The sequence below is a fragment of the Moschus berezovskii genome, chromosome 18 (assembly GCF_049115385.1).
Source record: "Moschus berezovskii isolate FMDL1 chromosome 18, NW_MosBer_1.0, whole genome shotgun sequence".
NCBI classification, from domain to species: domain Eukaryota; kingdom Metazoa; phylum Chordata; class Mammalia; order Artiodactyla; family Moschidae; genus Moschus; species Moschus berezovskii.
Genome location: NC_142477.1, coordinates 41712089 through 41732693, shown reverse-complemented (window position 1 = coordinate 41732693; position 20605 = coordinate 41712089). Strand labels below are relative to the sequence as shown.

Here is a 20605-nt window from a genome sequence, read left to right as displayed (position 1 = left end):
CCAACAAACAAGCATCTTTTAATTTCATGGCTGCAGTCACCATCTGCAGTGATTTTGGAGCCCCAAAAAAATAGTCTGTCACTGTTTCCATTGTTTCCCCATCTATTTTTGCCATGAAGTGATGGGACCACATGCCATGATCTTAGTTTTCTGAATGTTGAGTTTTAAACCAACTTTTTCACTCTCCTCTTTCACTTTCATCAAGAGGCTCTTTAGTTCCTCTTCAGTTTCTGCCATAAGGGTGTTGTCATCTGCATATCTGAGGTTATTGATATTTCTCCTGGCAATCTTGATTCCAGCTTGTGCTTCATCCAGCCCAGCGTTTCTCATGATGTACTCTGCATATAAGTTAAATAAGCAAGGTGAAAATATACTTAAGGCCTTAAGCCTTAAGCTCCTATTAAAAGGCCCAGGAACATAATTCCTGAATCTGACTTGGAATGAGAGTGGGCAGTAGGATATAAATTTACCTGCTTAGCTCACTGCAACTGAGCTGTCCTGTACTGTCCAGTAGTCTTGCTCTGTCTGCTACTATGAGGCCCATAACCCACACATTTCTCTGAGGAAGAAATTCCAAATGGTCTTTTCAATTCTTGTAAAGCCACAGACTACCTAGGCAATATTGATATCCCTGATACTTGAGGGATAAGACCCAAATATATAGAGAGATAGATGGATTGATCAGAGTTTTGGTTGTTAACTCTCAAATTTTACATTTCTAATTCTTGATACCAACTGAATTCTAACTTGTTCTTTCCCTTTGTTTTATTTCATATATTTTAGATCTTTTCATGATTTTATTTCAAACTCCTCAATTCCAAATCATGAGACTTTTTTTTCCCTGTCAACCTGTATCAGACATCCATCTTTGGGGGCCCATTTTCCACTAACTCCTGGATGTCTACTTTCTGATTGTCAAATTCTGAAACATATATCCAAAACACCACTTTATTTGAATTCCTTTATAGATTATTTTATAGTCTCCAGAGTTAATATTGCCCTAATAAAACTGAAAACAGTTGTTCAATATTTCACTAAGAGGCAAAGCACCAATTAGAAAAGCTGGACTTATGAAAATGTGTTAGTATATCCATTTGAACTTATCAATAATTTCCATCTCATGACTTTAAGAGCATGGACAGAACATAGCAGAAAGGGCACAAACATCATAAGATATCAACTAAGTTTTATATTCTGGCTAAGTTTGAATTCCACCTCAGTTGCTTACTGACTCTCTGAAGTTGGGTAGTTTTCTTACTTATCAAATGGAAACTAGATAGCAAATACCCAAATAAGTGTTAAGCAAGTTAAATAAAATTTCATATGCAAAATGCCTAAAATGGTTCCTAGCAAAAAAATGATTTATTAATGTTATAATTAATCTCAGAAATTTCCTATAGATTTATTGTTTCTGTTTCTTCTTTATTTACTTTATTATAATTCAATATCCATTCTTTTCTTCCATCACATCAGACTAGATTTTTGCTTTTGAGAATTCTGATATTATTAATTATATTTTTGCACATTTTTTTTGAAGTTTACATTAAGATTTTAGAGCCAATCATATTACAGTAAGGCAAGTCTGCCTGTTTTTTGCCTCCCTGAAAAACTAAGATGCTTTTCCTTAGTATTATTTTGTATGCATGCAAATATATTCCCTGTAGTATTTGAAAACTCCAGTGTTCTTGCTTGGAGAATCCCAGGGACGGGGGAGCCTGGTGGGCTTCCATCTATGGGGTCACACAGAGTCGGACACAACTGAAGTGACTTAGCAGCAGCAGCAGTATTTGAAAATGACCATAAATTTTGCAAAGCAAAATATCCCATTGCTAAATACTAGTGTAACATAGGAATACTTTACTGTGTGTTCCCTCAAGCTTAATGAAGAACAGGACACTTATAGTTTAGTGTCTCATTTAGCCTGTCAGATTATCTCTAACAGTTTTCCAAAAGTAATTTGAAAAAACAACCCATCCAATTCTTCATCTCCCAGCTCTGCTTTCCTCTGGTTTGACTGCCCCCTCAGGCACGCCCTCTGGTGGTGGTGGTGAGATAGCTGTCATAGTTCCCTCAGGACCCCTTGGAGTTGCAAGTCCAGGCAATCACTCCGCTTTCTGCACAGCTCAAGTTATTATAACCAGGAAAGGGGGAGCAGATGCCCGGCAAGAAGAAGAGCAGGGGGCCGCACTAGCGGCCCCATCAGAAAGCCTCCTAATCCTGTGTAAATATAAACCCGTAGCACACGGAGTTCAGGGTAGCTTGGGTTCTGGTCTACCCAGTTCTGCATTCCCCAAACCATGTCTATAATTTCTCACCTTCAGACCTTAGATCACTCTCATGTGGTGGAGTCTCCCACTTGTCAAAACATTTTCCGTGAAAAGATGTCACAAATGGCTAATAAATAATTTTTCTTCTCTTTGGGTAGTGGTTTATTAGGGCTTCCCTGGTAGCTCAGTTGGTAAAGAATCTGCTTGCAGTGCAAGAGACCCGAGTTTGATCCTTGAGTCAGGAAGATACCCTGGAGAAGGAAATGGCTACGCACTACAGTATTCTTTCCTGGGAAAACCCATGGGCAGAGGAGCCTGGCAGGCTCCAATCATGGGGTTGCAAGAATCAGACTCGACTTAGTGACTAAACCACCAATGGTTTATTAATATCCATTCACAATGGCTTATTCTCTTTGTGTAAAGCTTTCAAGTCGCTTATGATTCTATCAAACCATATTATTTATAAATTAAAATAACAAGCTGCATTTTCATGTCTCATTCACTAGATAGGATTTTTAATATTTGTTTTATGGAAGAAGAGGTAAGTAATAATACCTTATTAGACAAATGGTCCTGGGACATTGGTAAATGACTTAAGAACAACAATAAACCCATAAAAATAAATCCTGATCTCACATCTAATTCCAAAATAAATTACTAATAATTTTAAAAAGTTAAATGTAAAAAAATGAATCCAATGAGAAACAGGAGAAAATATAAGGTTAATAATTATGTGTTCTCAGGGTAGGTAAGGCCTTCCTAAATGTAACTCTAGTGACAAATTATCCATGAAAAAATTTCCTAATCAATTCAAAAAACAGTAGTTGGCCTTAAATATCAAAAAATCTTTAACTTTATGACAAAGAGACAAAAATATTTCTAATATATAAATGTAATCAGAAATTTTCATTTATCAGATTTATAAGGGAATTAATTATCCCTACCTCAACCCCCAAAAAAATTGCTGGCAAAAGAAAACATGAGCTAATCCTGTGAGATTTTCTCCTGTCAAGGAATATCACTAGTCAGGGGTGTAAGGGCTGGACAATTTTTAAAACTCCAAGAGGACTATGATAGTGAGGAGAGAGTAAAGTAAAGTGAAGTCGCTCAGTCGCATCCGACTCTTTGCGACCCCATGGACTGTAGCCAGGCTCCTGAGAGGGCAGTATTTCTAATAATTACCATGAGAGAGGCAGAAATAGCTAAAAGGAATTAGGAAACTTTTTGTATAAAATATAAGCAGTAGAAAAGTGGTTGCCAGGGGCTGAGTTGGGGGGAAAAGGGAGAGGTGGTTGGTCAAAGGGTAGAAACTTTCATTTATAAGATGTATAAAGTCTGAGGATCTAAAACAGAGCATGGTGACTACAGTTGATAACACTGTATTATATAACTGAAATTTGTTAAAAGAGTAGAACTTAAGTATTCTCGCCACCCTTCCCAAAAAGATAAATACGTGAAATGACAGATACATTAATTAACTTGGTGGGGAGAAACCTTTTACAATACATATGTGCATCAAATCATCACATTATACAGTTTAAATATCTTAAAATTTTATTTGTCAATTATACATCAGTAAACTGGGTGGTGGGGGCTGGGGAGAAATGGAACATTTAAAAATCTATGTCCCGTGATACAGAGAGTATTAAATTCTTTAAAGCATTAATTCAACCTACGATGCATTTCCTTCATTATTATGTTTAAAATCCTCATTTCTGCATACTTGGAATGGTCAGTTCTTTCATGATGAAGATTTGTCTTAATTCACAGTATTTTTTTGTTTCGCTTCTTAGGTACCAACAAAGGACCAATGACTTTCTCAACAACTGCCCTACCACCACCTCCACCATCTCATCCAGCCAGCCAACCACCATTGCCAGCGTCTCACCCAACACAATTGCCAGCCCCAAGTCTACCTCCCAGAAACATTAAACCTCCCTTAGACCTCAAGTAAGCAAAATATTATTTTGCCATTTCTTTGTCAATCTCTTGTCAGGAATTTTCAAACTATGCTTGGCTGAGTGCTGAGGGTTCCATGTGACTCTGGTGGAGCCACAAAAGTGGTCAGTTAGCAGGGAGAAAAGATGGCTTAGCAAGCTGCTCTCACAACTCTGTATCCTTTAGCAATTCTTATCTGTTTTGGCAATGGTTTTCCCCTTAAGAGTTCATTTGAGGAAATTTTCTAGAGCCTTTTTAGAAGTTCTGAAGCATTCTTCAGGTCAACACAACCAACATCTCCTTAACCTTCATCATCATTTCCACCACCATTACCATTAGCATCACTGCCACCATCATTTTCATCACCACCAATACCACCACCATATTTTATTGGCGGTCTGTAATGTGCTAGGCTCTTTACATATATAATCCTTATGACTTTACTGTGTGGATAGTGTTTTCATCATTTCACAGATGAGTAAATGGAACTTTACAGAGGTTAAGGAACTCTCAGTAGCAGACTGTCAATAGTAGTCTGAGTCCACTGTATACTTTGAACCACTCTGCTAAACAACCTCCCATAAGTAAAAAAATGGAAGTTTTCTCTGAGTAATCAGATTTCTGACTGTGTATTAAAATAATTGGAAACTTATTCAAGCCCACTCTCACTTTTCTTAGATGGTACTTTTTAGAAATGTCAGAACTGTATATGTTGTTATGCACAGGCTCTTTATCCGTGATTTACCAGAAGAGCTCGCTGAGAGAAAAAAAAGCAGAAGACTGGGATAGAATGAAATATTGTTTTAAAGAGAAATAGACAATGGCAAGCATAGATTCTGTTGGCAAGTCAGAGTAGATCTTCTTTCTTCTAAAAAATTGTTTTGCATGATTATCCTTTACCACAAATATACCAAAAATATTTAGCTACAGTTGTTTTTCCTTCACTTCAATCCCCTACCAGATTGATGTTCATTACATCTAAAGTACTTAATATCCATAATCATTATGGTAGACTCAATTAATATCGTCTGATTGACAGCTTTCCTTCAATGCTGATAATTACAATTTAGAGCAGGTGTTGAAAACACTTGTCATGGGTTCAGTTCAGTTTGATCAGCTTTCTTTATAGGCTATGTTTCACTTTATTAGGCTTTGATGGGGGGTGAGGGGGCGCTGTTGGTTAAAAGCAGAACTCCAACTGCCTAGAAGATGTTAGAGCAATTTACTGTCTTACATACAACCTGCATTTTACATTTATGTTAACCACAAGCCCTTCCAGGCATTTGAGTTTATAAATCCTAGTTTATGACAACCAGCTACCAAAGAAGAATATGAGCCATTTGCCTATTAACATATGAGTGTCAAATAAATATTAACTTAATTAAAATAACTAATATGTGCTCTTATATAAACTTGATTTCTGTATAAATTGCTTTCTTTTCACATGTATTAAATCCTGTGTCTTTATCCTACTGTGAAGAATTTAACCCATTAGATTTTTATCTCAGTACTTTTGAGGCTTATTATATGACTCTATCCCAGCAGCTGGCTTTAATTAGGCTTCTGGATCCTGTGTAATTTTCATGAGAAATTTCAGTAAATACCTTGAGTATGAATTTCTGATAATTTATAAGGCAAAAAGACTGATAATTCTTTGAAGAAATCATGGAGGAGGGTTTATCACTATTCCTGTTGTTTGAGAGTCCCCAAGACCAGTCCTAGGTTTGGTGATCAACTGCAAGGACACACAGGACCTAGCATACAGGAGTACTCGTGGCTAAGATTTATCCTAGTCATACTCTTCTTCTAAACTTGGCAGTGGACAGAGTAAAACTGCTCCTTTCTCTAGCTACAAAAATGCAATACATGTGTGCTATTGCTTCCCAGGGAAGCCTATTAGAGTCATCTTTCTATTGAAAGCTGCCACCTAGGCACCTTCTGCCTAGCAACTACCAAAATACAGACTTCTAGAAGTAAAGCAGGTGTTCACCATAAGTCGTGTTGTTTATACAGTCTAGGCACAGCAAAGCACTCTTATCATTAGGCAACTTTTCCTATCAGTGCAAGGAATGCTTTAGAAGCTGAGTTCCCAGATATAAACCAACAGACTATCTTGGTAGATTCTTTTTAAAATAGCAGCTTCAGGCTTGCTCCATTAACTCTTTTCTGTAAACCTGCCCCCTAAAATCTACTGTGATAAGGTGAGGAATATAAAGTTGTAGAAGGAAGAATGAATTTCAAAGAGACCAGTAGCCTGGACTACTGAGTCCTACCACTGCTGGTCAATTTCCCACATTTGTAGGAAATTCTTACAAAGTCGAAAAGAGTCCACCAACCAACCAGGTTCAAATTTTCACTTGTAACAATTGCTTACATCAGAAATTAGCAAAATCCATCAGTTGTAATGAACTTCATCCTTATTTCCATTTTATTCAGTTCAGTTCAGTCGCTCAGTTGTGTCCAACTCTCTGCAACCCCATGAATCACAGCACACCAGGCCTCCCTGTCTATCACCAATTAAGGACTCCTAGTTCAAAAGTCTGATTCATTTAAGAGTTACCAACTCCTCAAAATGTATACTCTCGAAAAAAAAAAAGATGCTAAGGAACAAGCATTGTGATGTTACATTGCCTAGATACTCTGGAACTGTCACATCTAAAAGTTAAATATCAGGTGAAGATGAAAGCTAAGGAATATCTGTAAGATGATTATTTTTTCAAAAGTAAAAATGTGGTATATGGTGTAAGACTTTCAGGCTTCCATCACAGACTCCAAGTAAAATCCAAAATGAAGAAATATCTAGGTTGGAAACTTTCCTCCAAGTAGGGGAAGCTAGAAAAGACACAAAGAGGAAATGAAAATAAAATGGGCCTTGATAGTCAGACTCACAAATTTATATTTCATGTGAGAGGGAAATCTGTGGAATGATCTTTAAGTAAAATTGTGAAAGATGGGTGTCTCTGTGCTTTTTCTTTGCACCACCGCTCTTCTAGTAATTATTTTGTGAGGCACCACTTTGTGCCTTTGTAATAGAAGTTCAGGAAATATCAGTGAGCAAGATAAAGATCCCTACTCACATAAAGCAGGGGGCAAGAGACATAAGGGAAAAAATAATAAACTAGTAAAGGATATAGAATGTTAGGAAATATCAAGTGATATGGGATAAAGTAGAGCAGATTAGGTGGTGTGGTGTGAGGGCAACTTAAAGTGTTGCAACTTTAAAAGGAGAAATGAGGGTCGCTCCCCTTATAGGAAGTTATACTTGAGAAAAGACTCAAGGCAGTAAAGGTGTTAAAGCATGCAGATATCTGGAGGAAGACCATTCTGGTCAGAGAGGACAGACAGAACAAGTCCTCGAGTGTCTAGGGACTTGGAAAGAGGTAACTGAGGCTGGAGTAGATGGAAGGTGTATAGGCTCAAGCAGGCCCTGCAGGTCGTGATAGAGATGATGGCTCTTATCCTAAGTGACATGGGAAACGCTGAAGAGCTTGAGTGAAGCGGTGATGTTTTCAGGCTCACGTTTTGTGAGTATTACGTTAATAGTGGTCTGAGAAAAGGTATTAGGCAAATGTTGAAGAAGGGAAACCAGTTAGGCAGATCCTACAGAAAGGCAGGCAAGATATTCTAACCGTTGGTGCAGTGGAGATGATGACAGGGGTCCAGATTCTGGATGTACTTTGAAGTTGAGAGACCACAGGATTTGGACTTGAAAGGAAAAGAGGATCCAGGGCGGCTCCAAGGTTCTGAGTCTGAGTAGCTCCAAGGATGATGTGTCCATCACTGAATGAGGTTGGCTGAAGGCGAGCAAGTTTGGGCGTGGGGAAAATCAGGACAGCACAGCTGTGCAAAGCTTGTGGCGTGCATGCAGGCACAGATGTTGAACAGGCAATTAGGTGTAAGAAGTGAAGAGTTGGGAGTTCTGAGTTATAAATATATGTTTGTCGTGGGCGTATACTCCATGCCTCAAGTCAGACACTGTTAAGGGTCACAGACGAAGTGCATTCCTAGAACCAAGGATTAGAAAAAGAATCAGTGCTCAGGTGAGGGACTGGCTCCCCAGAGGATAAATGACTGACTGATAAGGTTCACATACCACCCCCCCGCCCCCGGGTATAGAGTCTGTGTTGCTTAAGGCAAGGAAAATAACTTCTAATGTGGATCAAAGAAAGAATTTCAGAAGATCACATGGCCATTATTACCTGCCTACTTCCCAGAAGTCACTTGTAATTATATCGTTCAGGTCCGAATTCTCCTTAAGAATGTAAAGAATTGGAGGCAGGTGAGAATTTAAAATAATAAACATATTTTAAAAGAAAGTAGTTGAAGTCAAAGTTATACTGCATTTTAAATTGTATTGTTTCCCCACCTAGTGGTCAGAAAGCAGCTAGCTCCATTTTCTATTTTATTCAGATGTCTGAAGAGGAACTGAAATGGGTCAGAAGAGCTCGTTTATCATTTTCAGTGTTCAAATCAACTTCTTTAGGGGAACATATTTCTTGGTGCCACTTTAAAAAATTAATTATAATTTTAACAATGTAACTGATTATTCATATGAATATAGAACCAATAGTTGACTATTTTAGCATACAAAGCAAATTACATGGTTATTAATAGTAATGAGACAGGAAAAGTGAAGTAATAAGAAATAATAAGTAATGGAAATGACTAAGGTTGAAAAAGGAAAGTTTAACCAGATCTTACCTTGAGGTCTTTCTTACTCAGTGTAAGATTCTTCTGGCTCTAAAATTAGAGGAAATGTAAGAATTCACCGATGTAACCTTTTTTATTAGTTAGAAATATTTAACATTTTCTGGAATTTGAGACTTACCATATCAGTCATGCACTCCCAGACACACTTACCTAAGTCCATTGGCTTAAATAAGTCACCATAGTTGTATAATTTCTCATGCGTTAAATGCAGGAAGACGTGTTCCAGAGAAAAACGCACTGGATTTCATTTTCAGTGAGGGCAGGCATGGAACAAAGTGTCACTTAGATTTCCTCTGTCTTTAAAAATCAAACTGACAAATGCTACAGTCACGGAATAAAGGTCATGAATGGCAAATAAGGTATAAAGGTCAATAGCTTCCCATCTTTAAAAGTCAGGCAATAGAGCTCTAATAGCTTTCTGAGCATGACAGTCGTAACATTAAATTAATTTTGCTTTTCTTTTTTAATTCTGCATGCTAAAGTAGAAAAACAAAGAACTATAGTGAAAGACCTTCTTGAATAGACGTCCTTACTGTAACAACTGATAAGCCTCCTTTTCTTTTTCACCCACTCCCTCTGCTTCATTTTCTAGGACTTGGGTTGTGACTAGTTTTGTTGGTTGTCTGTTTCTCTCTGGCTTTTCTCAGTGCCTGTAACATTTTCTTTTTGAACGATTGCTGACGGTTTGATCTGGTTCTATCCATGACACTCACCTCCTTCTTCCCCTCATCTTTCTTCCTTTATTCTTCACTGTTATTCCTATTCTTAACATTATTTCATACTCTGTGAATATTTTGCTGTTCTATTTGTGTTGAATTCAGACCTATATAAAACTACAATTTAGATGCTATAATGTTGGGTCCATGAATATATGTATGTATGTAAACATTATCTACACGTAATAAATGGTTTGCATTAAGTGCAAGTACATATGTATGAGCATGCTACACAGATCTTCATTTTGCAAATATTTGTTACTCTTCCATGTGTTTCAGGAAGTTAACTTCAAGTCCAGTAGTCTTTTTAACTTAATATTATTTTCAAAAATAGTAAGCAGTTTGCTTTAGTAATAAATGCTAGTTTCTTAGTGTTACTAAGACAGCATTAATTTAGTCAAAAGTCCTATACATGACAAGAATTATTCTAACAGTTTCCTAAAAATGACAGTCATAATAATAAATTAAATAACAAAGACTTAATCTCATCATACCAAGGGTTTATGGTCTCATAGTAGGAATAGAGACCTGCAAGTAATTGCTGTATAATTATAGTAATCTAGAATAGTCTCTGGAGTGAGCAATGTGTGACATATGGAAGTAGCAACTGCCTGAGCTTGGGAGAGTTGAGATAACTTCACAGAGGAGGGAGTGTTTAAGGAGAATCTTAAAGATTAAGAAGGGCCTCCACAGGGGATGATGAGAAGGGAGGATTACTCCAGAGAAGGCCAATAGTGTGGGCTAAGCATGGAGGAACAAGCAACCAGTGTTCAGAGAATAAGTGAATTCAGTGTTAATATCTGAAAAGAAGATGATGTAAGAAGAGGAAATAGGAAAAATAAAACTGTTAAAGAGCAGGACTGATCTTAAGGATCTGCACACTATGAAAAGGACAATAGACTTTATTCTATAGAATGGCAATGTATTTTGATGTCTGAGGTGTTTTACATCTTATGCTTTTAATTAATACTCAATTCACTAAAGTTAATAGTGCAAAGGTCTAATTTAAGTATTTAAATTCACATAATTTGCTATGTTATTTATGCACCCAGTAATTTTTATTTCAATAAAAATGATTATTTCCAGGGGGATCTTTGATCAGTGATTGAACAACTCAGACTAAATTCTTTCATATCAATACTTATGCTCATAATAAACTTGAATAATTAAACTCCTTTACATGTTTGACATTGCATATATGAATTTACATACTGAATTTTATTTTTAAGCATTTCTGATGACTGACTGAACAAATTTCATAACTTTGCTCAGCAAAACCCTCCCAAGAATTTGTAAACAACTCATAAATCTATTAAACCATATCCAGTTCCTTTAAAGAATCCAATTGCATTTACAATTGGATTTTTCAGATACTTTTAAAGAAACATATTTATTTTTAAAAATGTTAAGCATATAAAAGGCAAGGAGAATAATATAATGAGTACCCATATACCCCTCCCGAAATTCAACAATTATAAGCTCACTACCAATCTTGTTTTGTCTATACACTACCTACTTCCCTCGTCTCATATTATTTTGAAACTAATATCAAACATCATATAATTACATTCGTAAACATTTCAGTAGGTATTCCTAAAAATAGACCCATTGTATTAATATAAAACATCAAGCCACTATTCAGTTGTCTCTTAAATCCTGTGTGGGTTTTTTTGTTTGTTTGAGTAAGAATCCAAGCAAAGTCTGTGGCTTATATGTTGTGCAATTCTCTTTCAAGCTATAGGTTCCCCTTGTATTACTTTCTTTTACTTATTGCAGTTTATTTGTTGAATACATCAGGTTATTGGTGGGCATTATAGTTGCCCAGAGTCTACATTGTGCTGATTGCTTCCTTATAATAGTAAGCTTATGCAGTCCCCATTCCTCTGTAAACTGGCTGTTGGATATAGACAAGCGTTTGGTCAAATTTCGTTCTATTTTCTAAATGTGTTTCTTTGTTTATTTAGGTAAGACATAAGACTCCTTCCTAGGTGATGGTGGATTTTTTTATCAGGAGCTCATAGTTTTAGCTGACTCTGTTTTGTGAGGCCAGCAATCATAGACATTCAACACTTACTTTTCAACTAAAATAATAAACCTAACTCACAAATATCTAATGTAAGAAATTTATTCAACATAACAAACACTTAAAATATTGAACATACGTTATTGTCCCAATTATTAGAAAACTTATTTCACAGATTTTTGTATCATGGGTTTGAATTACTTCATCCTTTCTGTATTTAATTCTGAATCTTCTAAGATCTAAAAAGGCCAACTAAGAAAAACGAATGCCATGTCATGGTCAATCTCACTGGGCCTTCACACTTATCTAGATAGTAAGCTAGGCATATGCATTAATTTTTAAATGTTCAATTTTTTAAGTGAATTTATTAGATAAAAGTTTATGACTACATATATGTATCTAAGGTATTTCTTCCAGAGTCACAAGGACAGCCACTAAGCCTTTTTTATGGCCTTAGTGATAACAGGGCTCTTCCTGTTAACATTCCTCAGATGGTATTAATTTCACTTTAGAAGGATCACTTTGGCAGCTGCATAAAGAAGGGACTTTGAGGGTAGAAAAGATGACGCACAATTCTCGTTACTAGAAGACTATCCAGAAGGCCACTGCAGGGGTCCACACTAGTGACGGCAGAATCCTGCTCTTGTGTCTAGCAGGACAGGGGAGAGAGATGGAAGGGGAAGCGTATTATAGGAGATATTAAATATGTAGAACTGACAGAACTTGATTTGACATAGCACTGTAAAAGAGTGAGAAATAAAGGCTCTCACTTTTTGAGTGAGGCTTGGGTGGGGAAGTGAATTTGTGGGACAATTCACCAAGGTAAGAAACTGAGTAGGAAAAACAGATTTAGGCTGAAATGAGAGAGGAAAACCTCAGCTTCAGGGATGTTAATGTAGAGCCATCAGTGGGACATACAAACACAGATAGGAAGATGAATATATAGATAGGCAGATGACAGATAGATAGGTGTGTCTGCAACAAAGAATATGAGATCCTCTATGGGCTAGAGATTTCGGTGTGAAGTCACCAGCATTAAGGTACTTTGTGAAGGTGAGGAAGCGTATGAGACTCTAAGACCATCTAGGGCAAAGGTGGAAGGAAAAAACTGAGGAAGCCAAGACAAGAACACAAAAGAACACCATCAGTTAAAAGAGAAGTCAGAGGAAACTAACCCACAAAGAAAATTGTGGGATTGAGACCAGAGAGACAAGACATGAGCCAGAAGAGATTTCTCAAGCAACCCAAAGAGGCTCCAGGAAGGCAAAATAGCCGACATGGTGTTAAGGGCCACAAAGCAATCATGGAAGGTGCAGGGTGAGAAGTGTTTAGTGGTTTCAGTAATTAAGCCTTTTAAGAGTAGTTTCAGGGAAGGATTAGCGAAGGAAGTTAGATTGCAGTCAATGAAGAAGCAGAGGGGAGGAGAGCCAGTAAAGTGGGAATGGACAGTTTCTCCGACTTGGACTGGGAAGAGGAAGACGTCCTTATGGTAATGTGTAGAATTTAGAAAGGTGAAGAGAAATGTGTGTCCTTTATGAGTGAGAATAACTTAGGCTGAGAGAGGAAACAGTACGAGTCCCTTCCATATGAACAAGGTCCATTCCAAGAGGAAGCTCATAAGTTCATTTGTTCTAACCTAGGTTGTAAGTACTGCTTAGGCTGTAACTGCAAGCCTCGGTACCCAACTAACACAATGGGCTATATAGTACTGTACTGTAATAGGTTTATAATACTTTTCACATAAATAATACATAAAAAACAAACAAAAAGTAAAGAAAATATTTTTACTCTTATGGTACAGTATCTTGAAAATACACTAGAACACTACAATAGCTGGCATACAGGGGCTGGTATTGAGTGAACAGGCAAGAAGAGATACTAATTGCGGGAGGGAGAAGACGTAGGAGATAGCCGAGCTGAAGGATCATCAGCAATAGGAGATGGAGCGCAAGCTGCAATTTCACTTACTCCTAAGGTAGTTGGATATGCAACACATACACACATTTGCATCTTTGAAAGCTTGCAACTTGAAGATTTGTTTGTAGAGGACTTACTATAGTGAGATATTTAGGGATGGGAAGTGAAAGAAGAACAATAATAATAATTAATAAATGATATGATGCCACACAGAAGAAAAGGAATAAAAGGAGTGTAATAACTGATCATTCAGACAGCATTCAGAACACAGATGGAAAGAAGAACTTTGGTCAGGAGAAGGAAGGATGGGTGCAATTGCAGATAAGCTTGGAAGTTAAAGAAATGTATTTTCTTAAGAGAGTTCACTCCCAATAACAGCTAAATAGTGAAATAAGAAACAAAATCATCTCATGATAAAGGAAAGGAGAGAAATAAGAGATTTAAGGGAAGAAGTGAAGGTCCTGACTAGTTATCGAGAAGATTGACTAGGAAAGAGGTGTAACGAGGTTATAGGATAGTGTTGGGAGTGCAGCTGAGACTGAATGTCAATTATTTGTAATCTCCTGAATCAGTAAGATGGCATTTTTCCCCAGCTATGCTGATCAACCCAAGAATAGAAATAGAAAATATTGATGGTTCCATAAATCATTAGGGATTCGTGGGGCCCAGGTATTGATACCTGTTATGAGCAGTTGGAGTGAAGTGGTTTGAAATGAAGCACCTTGGAGTCCAAGCCACAGCTGATGGAAGCAAAGCCAGGAGGAGAATACCTCGAAAGCTCGGAGCAGCCAGGATTGAAACTAATGGCCTTTGAAATCTACACTGTACAGCCAATTATCTGCCTTCAGAACCCAGAATTGACTTATTGATATACTGTCATTTTTAACAGAAAAACATATTATTGCCCTGAAACTATGGATTAATTGTAGGTGCTGACTTTGAATGGACAATGCTGGTTCCCCAATTTTCCACTTTTTTGCAGCAGGAGCAGCGTCAGTACAAAGCTAAAACCTGTTCTACTGACTTCTGAAGTTTTAAATCAGAGTAGATATGAAGAGAAAAGAGTTATTTTTATCTTGATTTTAAAATTTTATTATCTTTATTATTATCATTGGCTGCACTGGGTCTTTGCTGCTGCTCGCAGCCTTTCTCTAGTTGTGGCAAGCGGAGGCTCCTCTCTAGTGCAGTGCATGGGCTTCTCGTGGTGGGGTTTCGGAGCATGGCTTCAGTAGTCGTGGCACACAGGCTTAGTTGCCCGCAACATGTGGGATCTTCCCAGACCAAACGTGTGTCCCCTGCCAGGTTCCCAACCACTGGACCACCAGGGAAGTCCAAGAGTTATTTTTAAATAATCCTTTTATTTTTATTTTTTTCTTTTTCATTGTAAGAGGATCATCTGCTTATCCCATTTTCACTTTTTCCTCTCTCTTGTTTTCAGAGGCCCTGTAAATGAAGAAAATCAAGATAGTGTCATGCACTCTGATGGTAAGAGGCAAATGATGTTTTATATTTTTGTTCCCTCAGATATGAAAGTTAGAGTTAATTATTCTCTTAGAGTCATTAATGAGTCATTATCATCATTAGTCCATACAAGTCCTCTCATTTTACTTATTTATTCCCTTTTCTCTTCATGACCCACTCTCTTTCCTTCCTTCTCTTACCAGAGTAAAATATTTTAATGCACTTAGTGTGTATATGTATTTTGTACACATTCTTTGTATATTGTTGTATGTGTAGATGTATATATTTCAATGTACATAAACAGTATATTATAGCTCATTCTGGTCATTTTTTTACACTCAGACTAATGTGTTTTGTGAGGCTCATCCATGAATATATGTATATTTAATTTATTTCTGTTAACTACTGCACAGCTCTCCATGGTATGCATCCTATGCATATTTCACCTCCAACTTACTATTACCAAAAATGATATTAATAGCTCAATTCACCTTCTTGTCCATATTCCCATGTGAACCTCTGAGAGCCTTCCTTTAAGATGTGTATCAAGGAGTAGAGTGACTACTTATAAGCTACGGCATATTCATTTTGACTGAGTAGTACTGGAGAATCCCAGGGATGGGGGAGTCTGGTGGGCTTCTGTCTATGGGGTCACACAGAGTCGGACACGACTGAAGTGACTTAGCAGCAGCAGCAACAACAGTACTGGAGTACTTTCCAGAAGCGCTGCATCTGTGTGTAGTCCCATCCCAGGGCATAAAGATTCCAAGATGCTTGCCTTTCCACCAGTGCAGAGGCAGCTTTCCAGTTGTTTCCAATCTTCGGTGTATAAAATGTCTTGTTTCAATTTCATATCTCAGCTTACTATTGAGTTCAAAACAAGTTCTTAGCCTTTGTGGTTTTCTCTTCTGTAAGTTGCCACTTCCAATTCCTTGACCATTTTTTCTTGGGATTGTTATCCTTTTCTGGATGACTTGCAGGAGTTCCTTTGTAGTCCAGATATTAATACCATGTCAGTTGTAGGGTGGAGAAGGCAATGGCACCCCACTCCAGTACTCTTGCCTGAAAAATCCCATGGACGGAGAAGTCTGGTAGGCTGCAGTCCATGGGGTCACTAAGAGTCGGACACGACTGACCGACTTCACTTTCACTTTTCACTTTCATGCATTAGAGAAGGAAATGGCAACCCAATCCAGTGTTCCTGTCTAGAGAATCCCAGGGACGGGGGAGCCTGGTAGGCTGCCGTCTATGGGGTCACACAAAGTCAGACACGACTGAAGCAACTTAGGAGCAGCAGCAGCAGCAGCAGCTGTAGGGATTGCAAATATCTTCTCTCATTCTGTCCATTAACTTAGTCCATACTGTCCTTCATTGAACATAAATATGTGTTGATATAATCAAATTTATGAATACTTACTTTGTAATTTGTACTTTTAAAATTTTATTTAAGAATTCCTATCCCTAGGAAATAAAAATATTGTGTTCTATTTTCTTCTATGAACTTTATCCTTTATAGTTAGGTCTTTGATTTTTTGCAATCCACTTTTGAGGAATTAGTAGAAACCTAGATTTTTTTCTCATGTACAAAGTCAGTTTTCCCATTATGATACTCTGAAATTCACTCTTTTCTCATTAATTTATAATACCACATTTACTATATTAACTCTATTGGTGTGTTTGTGTCTTTTCATACATAGGTGTGTTTGTGTGTACATAATGTTCCTGGGTTTGACCTCTGGGTCAGGAAGATCCCCTGGAGAAGGAAATGGCAACCCACTCCAGTATTCTTGCCTGGGAAATCTCACTGACAGAGGAGACTGACAGGCTACAGTCCCTGGGGTTACAAAAGAGTCAGACAAGACTTAGAAACTAAACAACAACAAATGTGTGTTCCTATTTGTGTGTATGTAAATTTTATCTGTCTCTGAGCTCTGTGTTCTATTCTACTGGTCTATTCATTCATGTATCAGTTCCACTTGGTTTTTATTGCTATTGTTTTAGATGATGTCTTAATACCTGAAAATTTGTTGATATTATTAAACACCTGAGCAGTAAAATATCTTTTTAAAAAATCTAATTGATTTGTTTGATACATGAATGCAAATCCTTGGGAACAAATGAGTCCAAAAGTGTGAACTTGTGATTTTCTGGTAAAGCCTATGTTCTGCACAAGCCCACAAAACCAAATGTGAATGCTTTCAGCGTCCACTCGTAAAGAGACTAAAGAGTGTCTTCAGTTTTTTTCACTTTTATATTGCTTTATGAAAGCTAATGAAATGATTTTATAAGTTACAAGGTTTGGAAAAGCCATAGTAAGGTTCTAAACTACATATTCTATTCTGTACTTCTAAACCTTTGGTAAAGTATAGATTCTGTTAACATTATGAACTATTTTGAGTATTATGTTACATCTAACAATCCTCTATTAAAGCACTTCTTAATTACTATCCCTTTTTTTAAACACTTCAGGTACGGGAAATCTAGATGAGGTTAGTTTCTCTTTTTTTATTCTGCTCATATTATATTGCTGCAACTAGAATATGTAACAATTGCTGTGATTTATTTTCTACTGACATAAACCAACAAATGAAAACTCTTAAGAATAATGGTAATATTTTTCCATTTGCAATTGTATTTCACCTGAAATGCTTGAAACATTAAACACCAGTCATTTCACTGACTCAGTAATTTTGTTATGCTAAACAGAAACTGAAGTCTGGCTACAAATCTGAATTACATAGCAAGATATAAAATGAAATCTTTCTGTGCTTCCTTTCCCAGTCTGTCTCCAAAAAGGAAAAAAAAAAAAAATTAAACATGCTAAATGTACACACAAATTTATGTTTGTTTTACTGAGTATTTGAGCAATGTAGTATATATTTGTTTCCTTATTGAATAATTACAATTAATCATTATTAATGTTTTTCTTGATAGGAACAAGAGAGTGAAGGAGAAACATATGAAGACATGTATGAGTTACATTTTTTTTACCCTGATATTTTTCTTCTATGATGAATAATTTGTCTGGGGGAGAATGAATGGATATTCAATACTAGGAGGGGGAAAGTGCAACTGTTCAAATGACGGGCATATAATGATAACCTTTATTTCAATACAAAGGGCTAAAGATTCCTTTCTTGTCTAAGGATTTTACAGAGGACTCTGTTAAAATGCCATTATGTGAGAGGTCAGAGTCCTGCAACCCACTAGACAGCCCACAGGCAGGGAATGACAGGGCCAGGAATCTGTATTTCTTGCTCTCAGTGTGTCTTTGGGCAAATGAATCTGCGTATATATTACAATGTCCTCACCTAGGCAGTTCTTCACCTCAAAATTCTGCTCTGAGAGACGGTTTAACACAGCACCAGATGCCAAAGTTTTAACCTGCTTAAGAAGAAAAATGTTAAAAAGAGTTCCCAAATGGGTTTCTGGGTAGCCCAGGATTAAGAAATTTCTTAGCAAATGAGTGAAAATAAAAATGAGCATGTTCTCTTATTTTATCTTTTGTTGATTCAAATACGTTCATCTTCCCTACCCAGAATTCAGCTAATTCTGAGTAAAGTTTCTAAACGAAGATTTGTACCTATGAGTACAAGTGAATACGTGTATGTGAATTTGTCCCAGTGAGTGTGCTCTTGTGGTGGTGGGGGGGTTAATTGTATTCATGCTGACAGGCCGCAAGAACCTTTATAACAACGCCTTCCACTTGTCCTCAGGGATTGTAAAGGTAGCAGGGCCTTTGGAAGGCATCCTCGTTTGAATGCCTCCTGCAGGTTTTAAGAACAGTCTCACACCCCAGGAATTTTGACAAGCCTTAGCTTTGTACCTTCACCTCTATTCCACATACTATCTTCTGTTTGGGATAGGAACCTGTCTAAATAGTGAGCCAAGGCAATGGCAAGCCACTCCACTACTCTTGCCTAGAAAATCCCATGGATGGAGGAGCCTGGTGGGCTGCAGTCCGTGGGGTCGCTAAGAGTCGGACACGACTGAGCGACTTCACTTTCACTTTTCACTTTCACACATTGGAGAAGGAAATGGCAACCCACTCCAGTGTTCTTGCCTGGAGAATCCCAGGGAAGGGGGAGCCTGTTGGGCTTCCTTCTATGGGGTCACACAGAGTCGGACACGACTGAAGTGACTTAGCAGCAGCAGCAGCAACACATAAATGCCTGCAGGTGCTGAAACAACCAAATTTTTATCCACAGAGACACATCCAAAGAAAAAGAGAAGAAAAGGGAAAAGGAGGAAAAGAAGAGATTAGAGCTGGAGAAAAAAGAACAGAAAGAGAGAGAAAAGAAAGAACAAGAAATAAAGAAGAAATTTAAAGTAAGAGCTTGCTTGCTGATGGGTGACAAAGAGTAACCTCTCTTTTTATAACTTTCACACAAAAGGGCCACCGTTTTTTGAAAACTTACATGGTTGGACACCTACTTAACCATTGTTTTCTAAAGAGTAACTTCCTTCATAACAGTAATGTTTTTGTCTACTACATTCCATTATCCCTGCACTGAAAATGCAATACAATAAAATCCAAATAAAATATGTGGTTTATAATTTGGATAAAATCTAAACAAAATATGGTGGGAGCTCAGGAAATTTTGTGTCAGTTGGGTGAATGAATACTCTGTTACTCAAATCCATTCTGACTCTCCTCATTATGCGTTTCATCGTACCTGGAAAATTCCATGGACGGAGGAGCCTGATGGGCTACAGTCCGAGGAGTCACTAAGAGTCAGACACGATTGAGCATTTCATATTAACCTACTCATAATATGGGCTCAAGACTACACACATACATATCCCTGTGGCATGTATTATCATGGTGCATGGGACAGAAGGGTCTCTGGATTAAGCAGACCTGTCTCAATAAAACTCCGTGAGCCACCCTGACTGATGCTGTCTAGACCTGATTCACATCTGTGCCTTTACTTTAAGCCTATGTACATGCTGACTTCTCATACCTTCTGTTTCTCCTTCTTCCTCATTGACCTCTGTCTTCTCTGATCTTTCATTCTAACTGGATGACTCTTACCACTACCACCACTACCACTATACTTGCAGGCTATACTTTCTTGGCTAGGCTTTGATGACATGGCCCATCTGGTATGGGTCTGGTATGTCAGCTATATTTAGAGTGATTATCTAGTCACAAAACTATTCTTCACTTTGAAAAGGATTCATATCAAGTTTCCTTTAAATATTTAGTTCCTCCAGAACATTTAATATATGGTTTGAATTATAAAAATCTGGCTTATATATGATTTCCCAGTATATGGACTATAGTGAAACAAAGATGTAACAGCGGGGTACAGGGAAAATGTAAAACTTAGAGTCAGTTGGACAGATGTGGATTCAAATTCCAGCTGCATTTTTGAATTATATAATCATGACATACTGCTAAACTTCTCTGAACCTCAGCTTTTTTATTTTTAAAGTGAGTAGACAATATTTCTCCTGAAAGTTTGTTATGGGATTAAATAAAATAATCCATGGTGTCTATTATAGGTTCTCATTCAATTTTGCTTACTATATATAAGCAAAAGTAAGGTTGCAATATGACTATTAAAATA

The 20605-nt window shown here is 37.3% G+C and overlaps 1 protein-coding gene across 4 annotated transcripts in view; it reads left to right on the top strand.

Moving 5' to 3' along the window:
• FYB1 (FYN binding protein 1) overlaps positions 1-20605 on the top strand; it is a 181505-nt gene that overhangs the window by 131117 nt on the left and 29783 nt on the right. For all 4 annotated transcript variants that reach the window (XM_055422135.2, XM_055422136.2, XM_055422137.2 and 1 more), the window contains 5 exons: positions 4061-4217; positions 15010-15056; positions 17502-17521; positions 17967-18001; positions 19241-19361. In XM_055422135.2, coding sequence (XP_055278110.2) covers positions 4061-4217; positions 15010-15056; positions 17502-17521; positions 17967-18001; positions 19241-19361 — 380 coding nt within the window. The remainder of the gene's footprint in view (positions 1-4060; positions 4218-15009; positions 15057-17501; positions 17522-17966; positions 18002-19240; positions 19362-20605) is intronic.